We start from the raw sequence: 11606 nt of genomic DNA on the forward strand, positions 1-11606 counted from the left end.
TGTGTGACCTTGGGGAGATCACTTCTCCTTCTTCATCCCCCCCACTGTGTTCCCTGAGGGTAACATGGGATGCAGAGCTGTAAGGTGCTTGGCAAGCTAAAGCCCTGAGCCAGTGTGAGAAGGAGCTTGATTCAAGGTAGAGAGAAAGCCTACTAGGGTTACTGGGGCTCCGGGGAAGTGCGGTCCTGTCCAGCTGTGGGGAGGGGGTGGTCAGGGAGGATCGCCCTGAAGCAGGTGCCTTGTGAATGCTGCTTTGAGAAATGACTACGATTTAGATACTCGGAGTCTGGTGGGATGACACGCTAAGCAGAGGACCAGAGACAGCACAGGGACAGGTACTGGTATGCATGGCGCTTAGCTCCTCGTGGCTGACGACCACAGAAAAGAGCGCTGGGGCAGTCGGGCCCATGTGGCAGGAGGTTAGAGATCAAGCTGGCCTTTACCAGGCCCCACTTCACAGGTGAAGAAACTGAGGCCGGGAAGAGGAAATCCAGAGCCACATTATGACTTGGGTGGGCCCTGGGCATTTTTGCTTCTGTGGGCCCCTTCCTCCGTAAAAAAAAAAAATAATAATAATAATAATAAAATAAAAATTAATATATTTTATGACTGCATTGGTGTAATAACAAATGTATTAATGTAACATATTCTCTGACCTCAACTTCCATTTTTGTCTTCTGATTTTAAAAGAAATTAAAACATTTTTATGGGTCCCTAAAAATATGGTGGCACTGGACTGGAATGCAGCTGCTCGGGGCCCTTGGGCCTTGGGGATGAGAGGTCCCCGCACATACTTGGCACTTGCTCACTCCCTCCTCTCCTCCTGTCCTTCCTGAGCTCAGGAGTAGAAGGCTCTGGTTTCAGGAGCAGGTCCCAAAGGGACAGCAGTGTTCCCACCCAGCAGGCCCACCCCACCGAGCCCAACTTCCTGCTTCCGAATCACTGGCTCCATGCCCCGCCCTCCCCAGGCCCCCATCCTGGGATGTGGGTCACTTTAGTCACTGTGCTGCTTGGCTGACAGCCACCCCAACCCGCAGGGTGGGGATGGGGCAGGGCTGGAGGAAAGGCAGAGGAAGGGGACATCCCAGGAACCTTGATCCCTGTTCTCTGAACTCTGAAACCCTGCCATGTTGGTGAATGGGGAGGGGGAGGGGGACACGGGCCTCTTCCTGCTCTGTGCATGGGGCGGCCTACTAGCTATAAGCTCTGCAGATTGACAAAATCAAAACAAGTCTACCGCGGGGTCCAGCAAGGCCACTTCTATCCTGAGAAACCATTCCATGTGGCCCCAGGGCGTGTGAACAAGGGTGCTCTATAGACACCCTTCCTGTGAGGATCCACTGGGGACAACCTCATGTCCTTGGGTGGAGGGCCAGATCAATGAACGGTCCACACTGGCAAGACACAGGGCACTCTGAGCTCTTAAAAAGAAAAAGCAGGGGCGCCTGGGTGGCTCAGTTGGTTAAGCCTTAGGCTCAGGTCACGATCCTGGGGTCCTGGGACCCGCATCGGGCTCCCTGCTCAGCAGGAAGTCTGCTTCTCCCTTTGCCTGCCGCTCCACCTGCTTGTGCGCTCTCTCTCTCAAATAAATAAATAAAATCTTAAAAAGAAAAAAAGCAGATGTGTATGCACGCCAATGTGGAAAGATCGTCAGGATGTATGGTAGAGGGGAAAAGTTAAATAAGTTGTGGGTTGATGTATACTGTGGGATCCTTTTGTGTTTAAGAAAGACAGAGAATCCCATTAAGGTGGCAGTGTCTCTAGGCATATACACTGGAATCTAAGGAGATGAGTCCCTCAAGACAGCTAATAATGCTGCTCCCCAAGGAGAGTCAAAGTGGGGCTGTTTTCCTGCAGTGCTTAAAGCTTATATGAAGAGGACATCTAAAAGCCAAAATATATAAAAGAGAAAATAAAAAATCTTTCCCCTTGACTGTGTTATAAAATGCCTCAAAATGGAGAAGAAGAAATAAAGCAGCGGCCCAGTAAGAAGCAGGTTGTCTGATGCTGGAGAGGCCAGAATTTGTGGCTGGGCCCCCGCTTTGAGGAGGGACACCCTGTTCCTCAGCTGGGGCCCACCTGGCCTGTCTCTCTGCCTCGCTATGCAGGAACAGGAAGGAAACAGATCCGGCTGCCCTGTTAGTCATATGGGGAAACTGAGGCCTGGGAAGGGGTGTGGCAGCCCCTGCTGCCCCCTTCCGCCTTGAGCCAGCCTCGGCTCTTCAGGCCATCCCCTCCAACTTGCTAGTTTTGTCCAGCATTGTCCACTTACTTCCTGAGGAGCTTCCCAAAGCCACTTGACCTCTCTAAGCCTGCGAGGATACTGACAGTCTCCCCCTTGGGATTGTTGAGAGGAAGCAGAGAGGAAGCGTATAAGGAGGCACTTAGGTAACCAAACTGCTCCTGCCCGCCCCGCTTCTGGCTACCTTACCCCTCCACCTCCCTCAGTTTCCCCTCCCCAAGCCCGTCTGGTGGAATTTCCAACAGAGCCGCATGAACCAGAACCAGGAGTCGGCGGTGAACGGCGGCCCCGGGCAGCCCCTGGGCACCCCATTCCTGAATGGGGCTGTGACCCCGAGACACCCGCACACCCAGGTCATGGTGCTTGGGGAACACACGGGCCTCGGACGCGGGCTGAGATCCCTTGGTAGCTGTGCGGCCTCGGGCAGGGGCGTTTTGCTTCCCAGTGCGCATCTGCCTGTGTAACGGGGTAACAGCGTGCGCACACAGCGAGCGCTTTGTGAGGCGGGCCTGAGGGGGCTTCCCTCAATCTTCTACCCCATTTCCCCCGCCCTCAGCGGCCCCCACGGGTGGTCTAGGCCGGCCCAGCACCTACCCCCCGGCCCCGCCCAGGGGAGTATGGCTTACCTGGGCACCAGGTGTTGAAGAGCAGCGTGAAGTGGCCCAGCATGAAGCTGGAGCCCTGGTAGCCGGTGGAGGCCTCCAGGCTGAGGCGGTACAGGCCGATGGGGGCGCTGGCCGGGGTGCTGAGCTGCAGCGAGACCACGCCGTCCTGCTGGTTCAGCACGGCGGCCGCCCAGGCGCCCTCCTCCACAGCACTGGATAGTGGGAAGCAGGCCTTGGTCCCGGCCTCCACGCTGGGGGCTGGGCCTGGTGGAGAAAAGGCCGTGGCCATGAGCCAGCCAGACGCGGGCAGGGCCCGGGCGCACGCAGGGGGTCCCGTGGGCCGGGGTTTGAGGCCTAGTTCTGCGGCTGACCAGTGAGGGAACTTTGGCAAGAGGTTTCATCTCCCTGAGACTTGGTTTCCTCGTCTATAAAGTGAGGATCAGACCCCAGCCTTGCAGGGGTGCTTTTGTGAGAATGCGTGAAAAGCCACAGGTACCAGGCAGATTTCTCCTGGGAGAGGGGGCAGCTCCACCGGGGGCAGGGTCTCAGTCACGCTGCCTGGGCGGGTGTGACTGTGCACAAGACCCACCCCCCCCCCCCCCCCCCCCTCTGGGCTCCATGTGTCCACCTGTAGCATGAACAGGAATCCTTGGGGAGCATCCCCTTTCCCACCTGAATCCTTTCCCTGCTAGGGAGCAGCTTTCCCTTTCAGAAGAATAAGCCCAGACTCTGAGCAGGAGAGGACCTTGGTCCTCTGATGTCCCCACGGGAGCCCATCTGAGAGGCCCCTTGCTGTGGAGTGCTGGCCCATCCAGCCTCTAGGTGTTTGTCTCCCCAGGCCCCCCTCTGGCTTTTGGCCTTTGTATCTCCATAGGCAGCTCCAAGGAGGGGTCATAACCATCCCCTCCCACCCCACAGCCTTGGCCCTTCCTGCTTCCCCTGAGGCCCCTTGTACAGGTAGGAAAACTGAGGCTCAGAGAGAGGAGGATCTCCCAAGGATATCCCAGGAGTCTGGGGCAAAGTTAGCATCTAAGCCCAGGTCTCTAGGCTCTGGGCTGTCCTCCACGGTACCTCTCATTCCCGTGCTCGCTCATAGGGGTCTTGAAGGCTCTGTGAGATAGGGAGCCGGCCTCAAGCTTGGCTGCTTTTTCTGGTGGGGGGAAGGCCCTGCCCCTGCAGGCAGGTCTGAGTCATGGGAGGGTGAGGAGGGGCTGGTCATCCTTTCTGGACTTGGGTGGCTGAGAGGAGAAACAGAACCTTCTCTGCCTAGTTGGGTGGCTGCCCAGGAAAGTTTATTTTTATTCTTCCGAGCTCCCTGTAGCTCAGCCCACCTGCTTCCGACAATATGGTGGCCTGTTCACTGAGGGGCTCCCTCCCCGCACCCTGCCCCCTCCTCCCAACCCACGAGCCCCACCCACACCCAGGCCGAAATATAACCATGAGCTAACAGGCATGACACAGGCCTCCAAGGCCCTGTCTGGGTGCCAGGAGTTGGCTGTAAGCCTTTAAATGCTCCTGAGCAGTTGAGCAGCACTGAGCCCCCGAGAGCCAGCCGGGGTCTGGTTCCCCTACTCAGGCTCTGAGCACTGTGTGACCTGGGCTAAGTCACCAGGCCTTTCTGATCTGCAATTTTCTCATCACAGAAGAAAATAGGCTTAGACTAAATGTCTGGGAAGGTCTGATTCTAGGTCTCAAACTGGCTCCGTGACCTTGGACAAGCTACTGAGCTTCTCTGTGCCTCAGCTTCCTCATCTGTAAAATGGAGTCAATTACAGTCAATTACAAATACCTCCTTATAAGGTCATTGCAAAGTTTAAAAAGGTGGAGGTACCTCGTATGGTGCCTGGCACACAGTAAGTGCTCAATAAATGGCAACTATTTTTTGTTATCGTCACTCCCACGTCCTAGTGCAGCTGAGGACCGGCAGAGACTTCATAGAAAGCGTTCCAAACAGTGACTAGAACAATAATTATGCAGGATACGTGAGCATTCCTCCATGTCACCAAAAGGGACCATTACAAGTCAGAATCCTCAGGCCAAACAACAGATTTTGAGGACTGGAGTGAAATGTAGAAATTGCCTCGTTCAACTGAATCACTTTACAGATAGGGAAACTGAGTCTGAAAGGGACCAAGTCAGGGAGACCATATGGCCCAGTCTGCCTGGGACAGTCCCAGCTTACAGCCGTGGCCCCAGCATAATTCTTCATGGTGCTCTTTCATTCTCAGAAATGTCCCTGTTTGGACAATCAATGGTTTGGTCACCATAGTAACAGCCCGGGCTAGGGCCCACGGTTACTGTCATTATTGACATACCACCCTCAAGGACAGGTCAGGAAACACATTTCCCTTTCTCTCCACCCTGGGGCAGCCGTGCACACACACACACACATACCCCTTTCTTCCAAGGGGCCCTGGGCTTGGGGGGGATGAGGACAGGCTGTCCCCCCTGGTCCAGCCACTGCTCATGTGGGCCGGCTCCGAAAATTCATTGGCTGCCATTCCACGTGGTACTCTTTGTGGGGCCAGAGATGCTTTAGGGACCCCTCTGGGCCTAAATGACCTGGAGAGTCGGGAGTCCTGGGGACTCTCCTAGACCATGGTTGGCGGGGGTGCGGGGAGGGGGAGTGGATGAGGGGAAACTTCTGGAGGAAAGCCCTCTATCAGCCTCATAAAAGTTCTTTTCACTACTTCAGGCTGACCTCAGTCCCACCCCACTCACCCTCCAAACCCTGGCCCCCTCTTGGAGGGAAGCAGAGCTTTATTCCCATAGTAAGAATGTTATTTGTCTACTGTGGTCTGTACTCCAAAACAGAGCCTGTCAGGTCTCCAACCACCTGCACGAAATACCCAGCATCTCGGTATTTATAGGGTCAGGCCACATAGTCTGCTCACTGAGTGACCTTCTCTGGCACTCTCCCCTCTCTGGGCCTCAGTTTCCCTAAAGAGGTAGGACAGACCGATCACATGCTAGACTGTTCTGGCACAGGAGCAGGGTGGCCAGGCCAGGCCCAGGGCTGGGTGCTAATCCAAGCCAGGCCTTGAGGTGAAAGGCCTGGCTTCCTGGTATTGTCCCTCAGGCTTCCCCAGTCCATCGGAGTTCTTGGTAACTCAAACAGGGAAGCTATGTGCATCCAGAGATAGAGTGCCTTCCCAGACTGCCCGCCGGGGCTCTGGAGGTGATCAGGGCAGATTGGCTAGGGTTTGAGGTAAGTCGCTGCAAACTGGAGAACAGAGATTAGTTGCTGGGGTGGGAAGATCAGCTGCCCACCCAACCCTGACCTTAGGGCCTAATTACCTAGCCCCAGGCTGCCTAGATGGAGGGAGGAGAAGAAAGGGGATGCCTTAAGAAAGAAGAGAAAGAAGGTGGAAGTCACAGGTAGCCCCCTCTGGCAACGGCTCTACCATTCCATTTCACAGAGGAACAAACCGAGGCCTGGCTGGCCCTTGTGGTGAATAGGTCAATGTGTCTGCTGTCAGCTCACAGCAAGGAAAACCTCAACACTGAGGATGGAGTTTGAATCCTGCTTTGTCCCTAACTCACTGTGTGACCTGGGCAGGTAACTCGACCTTTCTGAGCCTCAGTATTTTCATCTGTAAAACGGGGTCTCATTATGCTTCCAAGATGGGAGGATTTAGGATGAGCATGCATACAGTGGGTGCTCTGTAGGTGCTGTGATTCTCATCATCACAAGCCTGACTCTTCCCAGGGTATCCTGTTAGAACTACAACGTTGCACTTTACAGAGAGGGAAACTGAGGCTAGAAAGATCAGAAGCTCCTGAAGCCTCCTCGGGTCAGTTAAAACAGGCCCTAAAGGTGCTGGCTGCATGTGAGGAGGGCCAACCCTGGATAGTGGGTGTATCCCTGCCAGAAGGGGAGGGAGGAGGAGGAAAGGCAAGGGAGTGGATATCCGTGGCCAGTCTGTAGGCACAGTGATAAGCCTTATCAAAGGGCTGCCACGTAAATACGGGCCTCAGCCTGTTGGCAGCTCTCTCTGACCTTATAGATCTCAGAAAGAACTGGCCTTTCTCACCCTTTAGCAGAGTCCCAGCCAGGTGGCCCCTAGCTGACCTCAAGGGAGTGGTTCCCACCCGAGGGCAAATCCAGAGATTCGGCATTCAAGGCTCCTTTCCCAGGAATGGCAAGCCAATAAGATTGGGCACTGGGCATCTGGGGGTGGGGTGTCTGGGGCCTCAATGTCCTTTCACCCATCGCTGGACCCCCCTGGAACAAGAGCAGGAACCGCGGCTAACGTCTACAAGGCACTCCCCCATGTCCGAACCTTCGGCTCCAACAACCCTCCACCAGGAGTGCTTCACACAGGATAAAACGCGAGCTCAGAGAGGCTAAGCAACTTGTCCAAGGTCACACAGCGGGTAGGCAGTTCAGTCTGCACCAGAACCCAGGTCTGTCTGTCAGCCCCCGAGCCTAAGGCAGCCTCCCGAGGCTTGGAGAAGGAACTATGGGAACACAAAATTACCCTCTCAGAGAGACAGAGCCAGCTGGGTTCTCTCCACCACCCAGACCCGATATGGACCTGAGTCCAGAGGCCTGATCGGGTTATGTAGATTTGGGGAAGTAGCTGTTGATAAGAGTTGAAAGCTGTTCTACTGTGGGGAAGAGTGGGCAGGACCTTGATGGACCTTGCGGTAGGAAGCTGAGCCCCACCCCTCGGTGACAACAGGTTTTCAGAACTCAGGCATCCAGCCCACTTGTCTACGAGGCTGGGTGGCCTGGGGCATCATCCCTCCACGCTCTGGGCCTCAGTTACCTCATCTGTAACAGAGAGCTAGTGGCCGATAGGAACTCCCTGCAGCCCCGTGCCCCGTTGTCAGGGGGCTATGAAATCACGGAACACAGCAGGTCAGGGCGCGGGGGTGGTGGAGGATCTCACCGGTCACTGCACTGAAGGTGAGGCTGTCCGTGCTGGCCTCGTAGCTTCGGCCCTCGAAGTGCAGGGTCAGCCGGAAGGGCTGGCCCCGCCTCACCACCAGTCTCTCCCGGCACAAGTCAGCTGTGTGGTGGTCATGGCCGTTGACCTCCAGCTGCAGGTCACATTTCTTCAGAACCAGATCTACGGAGACAGTGGGAGGGATGTGAGCCATGGTGGCCTCCCTCAGCCAGCTGTGACCCCGGAGCTCCCTGGATGTGGGGACACCCAGGGTCATCTGGGAGCCAGCCCTCTCTACCCCCTCCCAATCCCCTGCCCCGCCCTGCCACCCTGGGGCTAGCTGGGCCAGATGTCCCCAACTCTCAATCACAAGGTCATGCCCACTGTGGAGTGTTGGGAGAGGTCTCTGCCACCTTCCAGCAGTGTGACTTCAGGCAAGTCCTCCTTCCGGGTGTCGCTTTCCCCTCATCTGTCCCCAGGACTGTTGTGAACCGCTCAGCACAGTGCCTGGCACGTTACCTGCTTCCTTCAACACGAGCTGTTCTGTCCTTATTAAAGGGTTCTTTAGGTAAAAACGAGGTGGGGAGCAGTATTTGGTGTAGGTTATTTACACAGGCTTTGCCTTTTGGTTTCAACTTTCGATTTACAAGAAATACAGAGGACTGAGGAACATGTTCCACACAGAACCAGGATGCAAGACAGAAACAAACACTCTGGGAAACAATAGGCAGAGGATCCACTTTCCTTAACAAATAAATTGCAAGGAAAAAAAAATCGTTGAAGGGGGAAACTATAGGTTAAGAGAAACTTAAGAGACATTTCGGCCCATTTGGATCCTGATTTTTTAAAAAACGAAACTTCTCTCTACTTTGATGTACGTTCAGTATTCGCCATAATAAAAATGTTTTTAAAATGACAGGGGCTTTGGAGTCTTCTGGACCTACATTTTGGTTCCACTGTGTGCTGTGTGACCCTGGGCAGGTCTCTCTCCCTCTCTGGACCTCCTCTGAAGTCTCAAAAGACTGATGTGAGGACTAGGACAGGGTGTTGGGCACCGTTTCCCCAAGGCCTGGCTCAGGGCAGAAGTCTGATATGTGAAATCTCTATTTATAGTTTCGGACGGAGCTGAAGACCAGGGCGGAGGCAGGGGTGGTGGGTGGGTGGAGGTCTGAGGGAAGCGCAAACCTCATAAATCTTGGCAAGCTCAAGGTCACGATTAGGAAGACCGTAGCATGGGGAGAGTGGGCAAGGCAGACTCTCCGCGTTGCGGGGTCCTTGGAGAGTATGTGGTCCAGCTGAGGCCAGGGGCAGGGATTTGCCCAAGTCACCCAGCAAGTGGATCCTTCCACGGGGACATCGACCCACGTCCCCTGCCTTCTGCTGTGGAAGATCCCAAAGTGCCCAGTGACTGCTGAAGGACGGCCCTGACACGGCTCATCTCCACTTAAACCTCACAGCCTCTCCACCCACATGGGTAGAGTCCGACTGTGAGGACTCGACTGTGCAGAGGGAGATATTCTGTGGCCCCAGGTCCCACGGCAAGCGGTGGCGTGGGGATTGGAATCCAGGGCTGTGGAGTCTGGAGCCCGCGGCTGGAAACCATCTCACTCACAGCTCAGGGTTTGTTCACCATCTCCCCCATTCCTTCCTTCCCCTCCCTCCCACCCCTGTGTTCTGAGCGTGGGAGGAAGCCTGAGGAAGCTGACCCCCTCTGCACTCAGGGCAGGAGAGACCTCCACACCACCAGGGAGAACTTCCTGCTGGCCTGCTGGGGTGAGGAAACGTTGTTTTTGGAAACTTCTATTCCAGAAAGCTTAAGCAGTTGAGACAACCCCCCCACCCCGCCCCGGCCCATGGTCCGCCTGGGAGACCCTAGAGAGATGGTCACTTCCTGGGCTGGGGCAGGTGGGGTGCTTTCTTGGGTTATTGTCTGACGAAGGATTTCCAGAAATCATGCCCAGCTCCAAAGGCGCAGAAACACTGAGTTCTAGGATCATAGGATTTCTGCACTGAGAAAGGAGCCGAGATCTTCCAGGCCAGTGGGACCCCTGTAGAAGTGGCCACTGTGGTAATAAGGTGGGTGGCTCATCACAACCGGCACCTCCAGGGTCCCCCAGCCCCACGGAGCCTCTCTTGGGGACAGGGATGGGAAAATGCATTGGGGACAAGTGGCCACCTAGGTCACCCATCACAGCCAGCCCTGAGCCGGTTTTCGATCCCATGTGTTGGGGAGCCAGATCCCAGATAGGGACAAAGCTGGCCCGAGGTCACACAGCAAGTCAGGCAGGTCCACGGTTCATCCCTCTCTTCCCTTTTCCACGTGCCCCACCTCCCTCTTCACATTCCCTCTCCCCGCACCTCCTTCCAGGGGCTACAGTGTGCAGAGGCCATCTCCAAATGGACTTGACCCAAGAGTTGGGACACAGGGCACAGTGGTCTTAGAGCAATGACATCCTCCATTGCAGAAATCCCTCCCCTGGGACAGAAGGGCGGCCACCGTGTGCGTGTGTGCGTGCGTAGTGGGCAGAGCAGGTAAGAAATTAATCAGACCCCTTCTCTACTCCTTTTGGCCCTCACCGATGTACCAAGAGCCACAGTGCTGTCCATTTTGCAGGAGGGGAAACTGAGAATCCACAAGAGGCCAAAGACCAGAGTTGCAGAACCTGAGGGCTGGAGGGACCTTAGAGAACCTGTCTGCTCTCAGCCCAGTCCCCATAGGGTGCTGGAACCTCTTCTCTGGCCCCGGGGCCAAGCAGTCTCCCAGGTACCACTAAGGAGAACGTGCATACCTCTTCCCAGCTGGCAGGGACTAACCAAAGCTAAGTGTTCGGAGGCTGGACAGACCCCTCTGCACAGCTTCATGGGACGCAGCCCCACTAATTGACTGAGGACAAGTGACAATGGTCCACTAGTCCAGGACTTTACAGTTTACCACACATTTTCACGTTCCATTGCCTCATCTGATCCAGGGAGGCAGGGGTTAATGGTTATGCCCTGGGGATAGGGAAAGTAAGGGCCCAAGTTGGGCCAGGACTGGGAACCAGGCACTCCTCACCCAGCCCGGCCTTCCTGTTGCTCCCAAACTGGGGGACTTAGGGACTGAGCCCCTGGCCAAGTGTTTCCTCCCCTCCCCCATGGCCCAGGCAGGACCACTGCGACCAGGAGGGATGGCCAGGGGCAGGGCGCCTGCGTGGTGGCAACGCTGCCCCTGATACTCACCCTTGGCCATGGTCAGGTGGTGGCGGTGGCTCCTCCTCTGACCAGTGTGGCTGGACCCTCCAAGTGCGACCACTGAAGGCAAGCACTGCTGAAGCTGAGAGAGCCATGAACTTATAGCAGCTTTGGGCGGGCAGGGGGCGGGGCCGCGCCGGAAGGCGGGGACATGGTGGGGCCACCTTTGCCCAGGCTGGGCCCGCTGTCTGCTCTCCGCTAGTTAGGGTGCCCCCAGGGGCAGGAGCCAGAGGGAGGGAGGGAGCAGCCGCTGCGCAAGGGCGCCCCCTGCAGGAGCGGACAGACATCAAGGCTGGGACCGCAATGGACAGGGAGACACAAGGAGACCAGGACCCACAGACACACCTGGACACATAATCAGACCTCGGGTAATAGAGACACCGAGGCGCGGAAATAGACACAGGCAGGTACAGACACAGAGCTGCGCCAGGACACAGCTTACCTGGATCCACAGACACGGATCCGTAGTCAGGTCTACCCCGGATCAAGAACACACACACACACACACACATACACACACACACTCTCTCTCTCTCTCTCTCTCTCTCACTCAAATACAGATACAGATGGAGCAGACACGGACACACAATCAGAGACATTGGGACATGGACACTCAGTGACACACACACACTCCAA

The 11606-nt window shown here is 55.9% G+C and overlaps 1 protein-coding gene across 1 annotated transcript in view; it reads right to left on the reverse strand.

Moving 5' to 3' along the window:
- Positions 1 to 11030, reverse strand: part of TGM2 (transglutaminase 2) — a 32702-nt gene extending 21672 nt beyond the window's left edge. Inside the window, exons 1-3 of the mRNA XM_021689007.1 lie at positions 10959 to 11030; positions 7743 to 7922; positions 2869 to 3111 (exon numbers count right to left, since the gene is read on the reverse strand). Of these exons, the coding sequence (XP_021544682.1) occupies positions 2869 to 3111; positions 7743 to 7922; positions 10959 to 10968 (433 nt within the window). The 5' untranslated portion in view covers positions 10969 to 11030. The remainder of the gene's footprint in view (positions 1 to 2868; positions 3112 to 7742; positions 7923 to 10958) is intronic.
- Between the last annotated feature and the right edge of the window lie 576 nt (positions 11031 to 11606).

This window comes from Neomonachus schauinslandi, chromosome 10, assembly GCF_002201575.2.
Source record: "Neomonachus schauinslandi chromosome 10, ASM220157v2, whole genome shotgun sequence".
Lineage (NCBI taxonomy): Eukaryota > Metazoa > Chordata > Mammalia > Carnivora > Phocidae > Neomonachus > Neomonachus schauinslandi.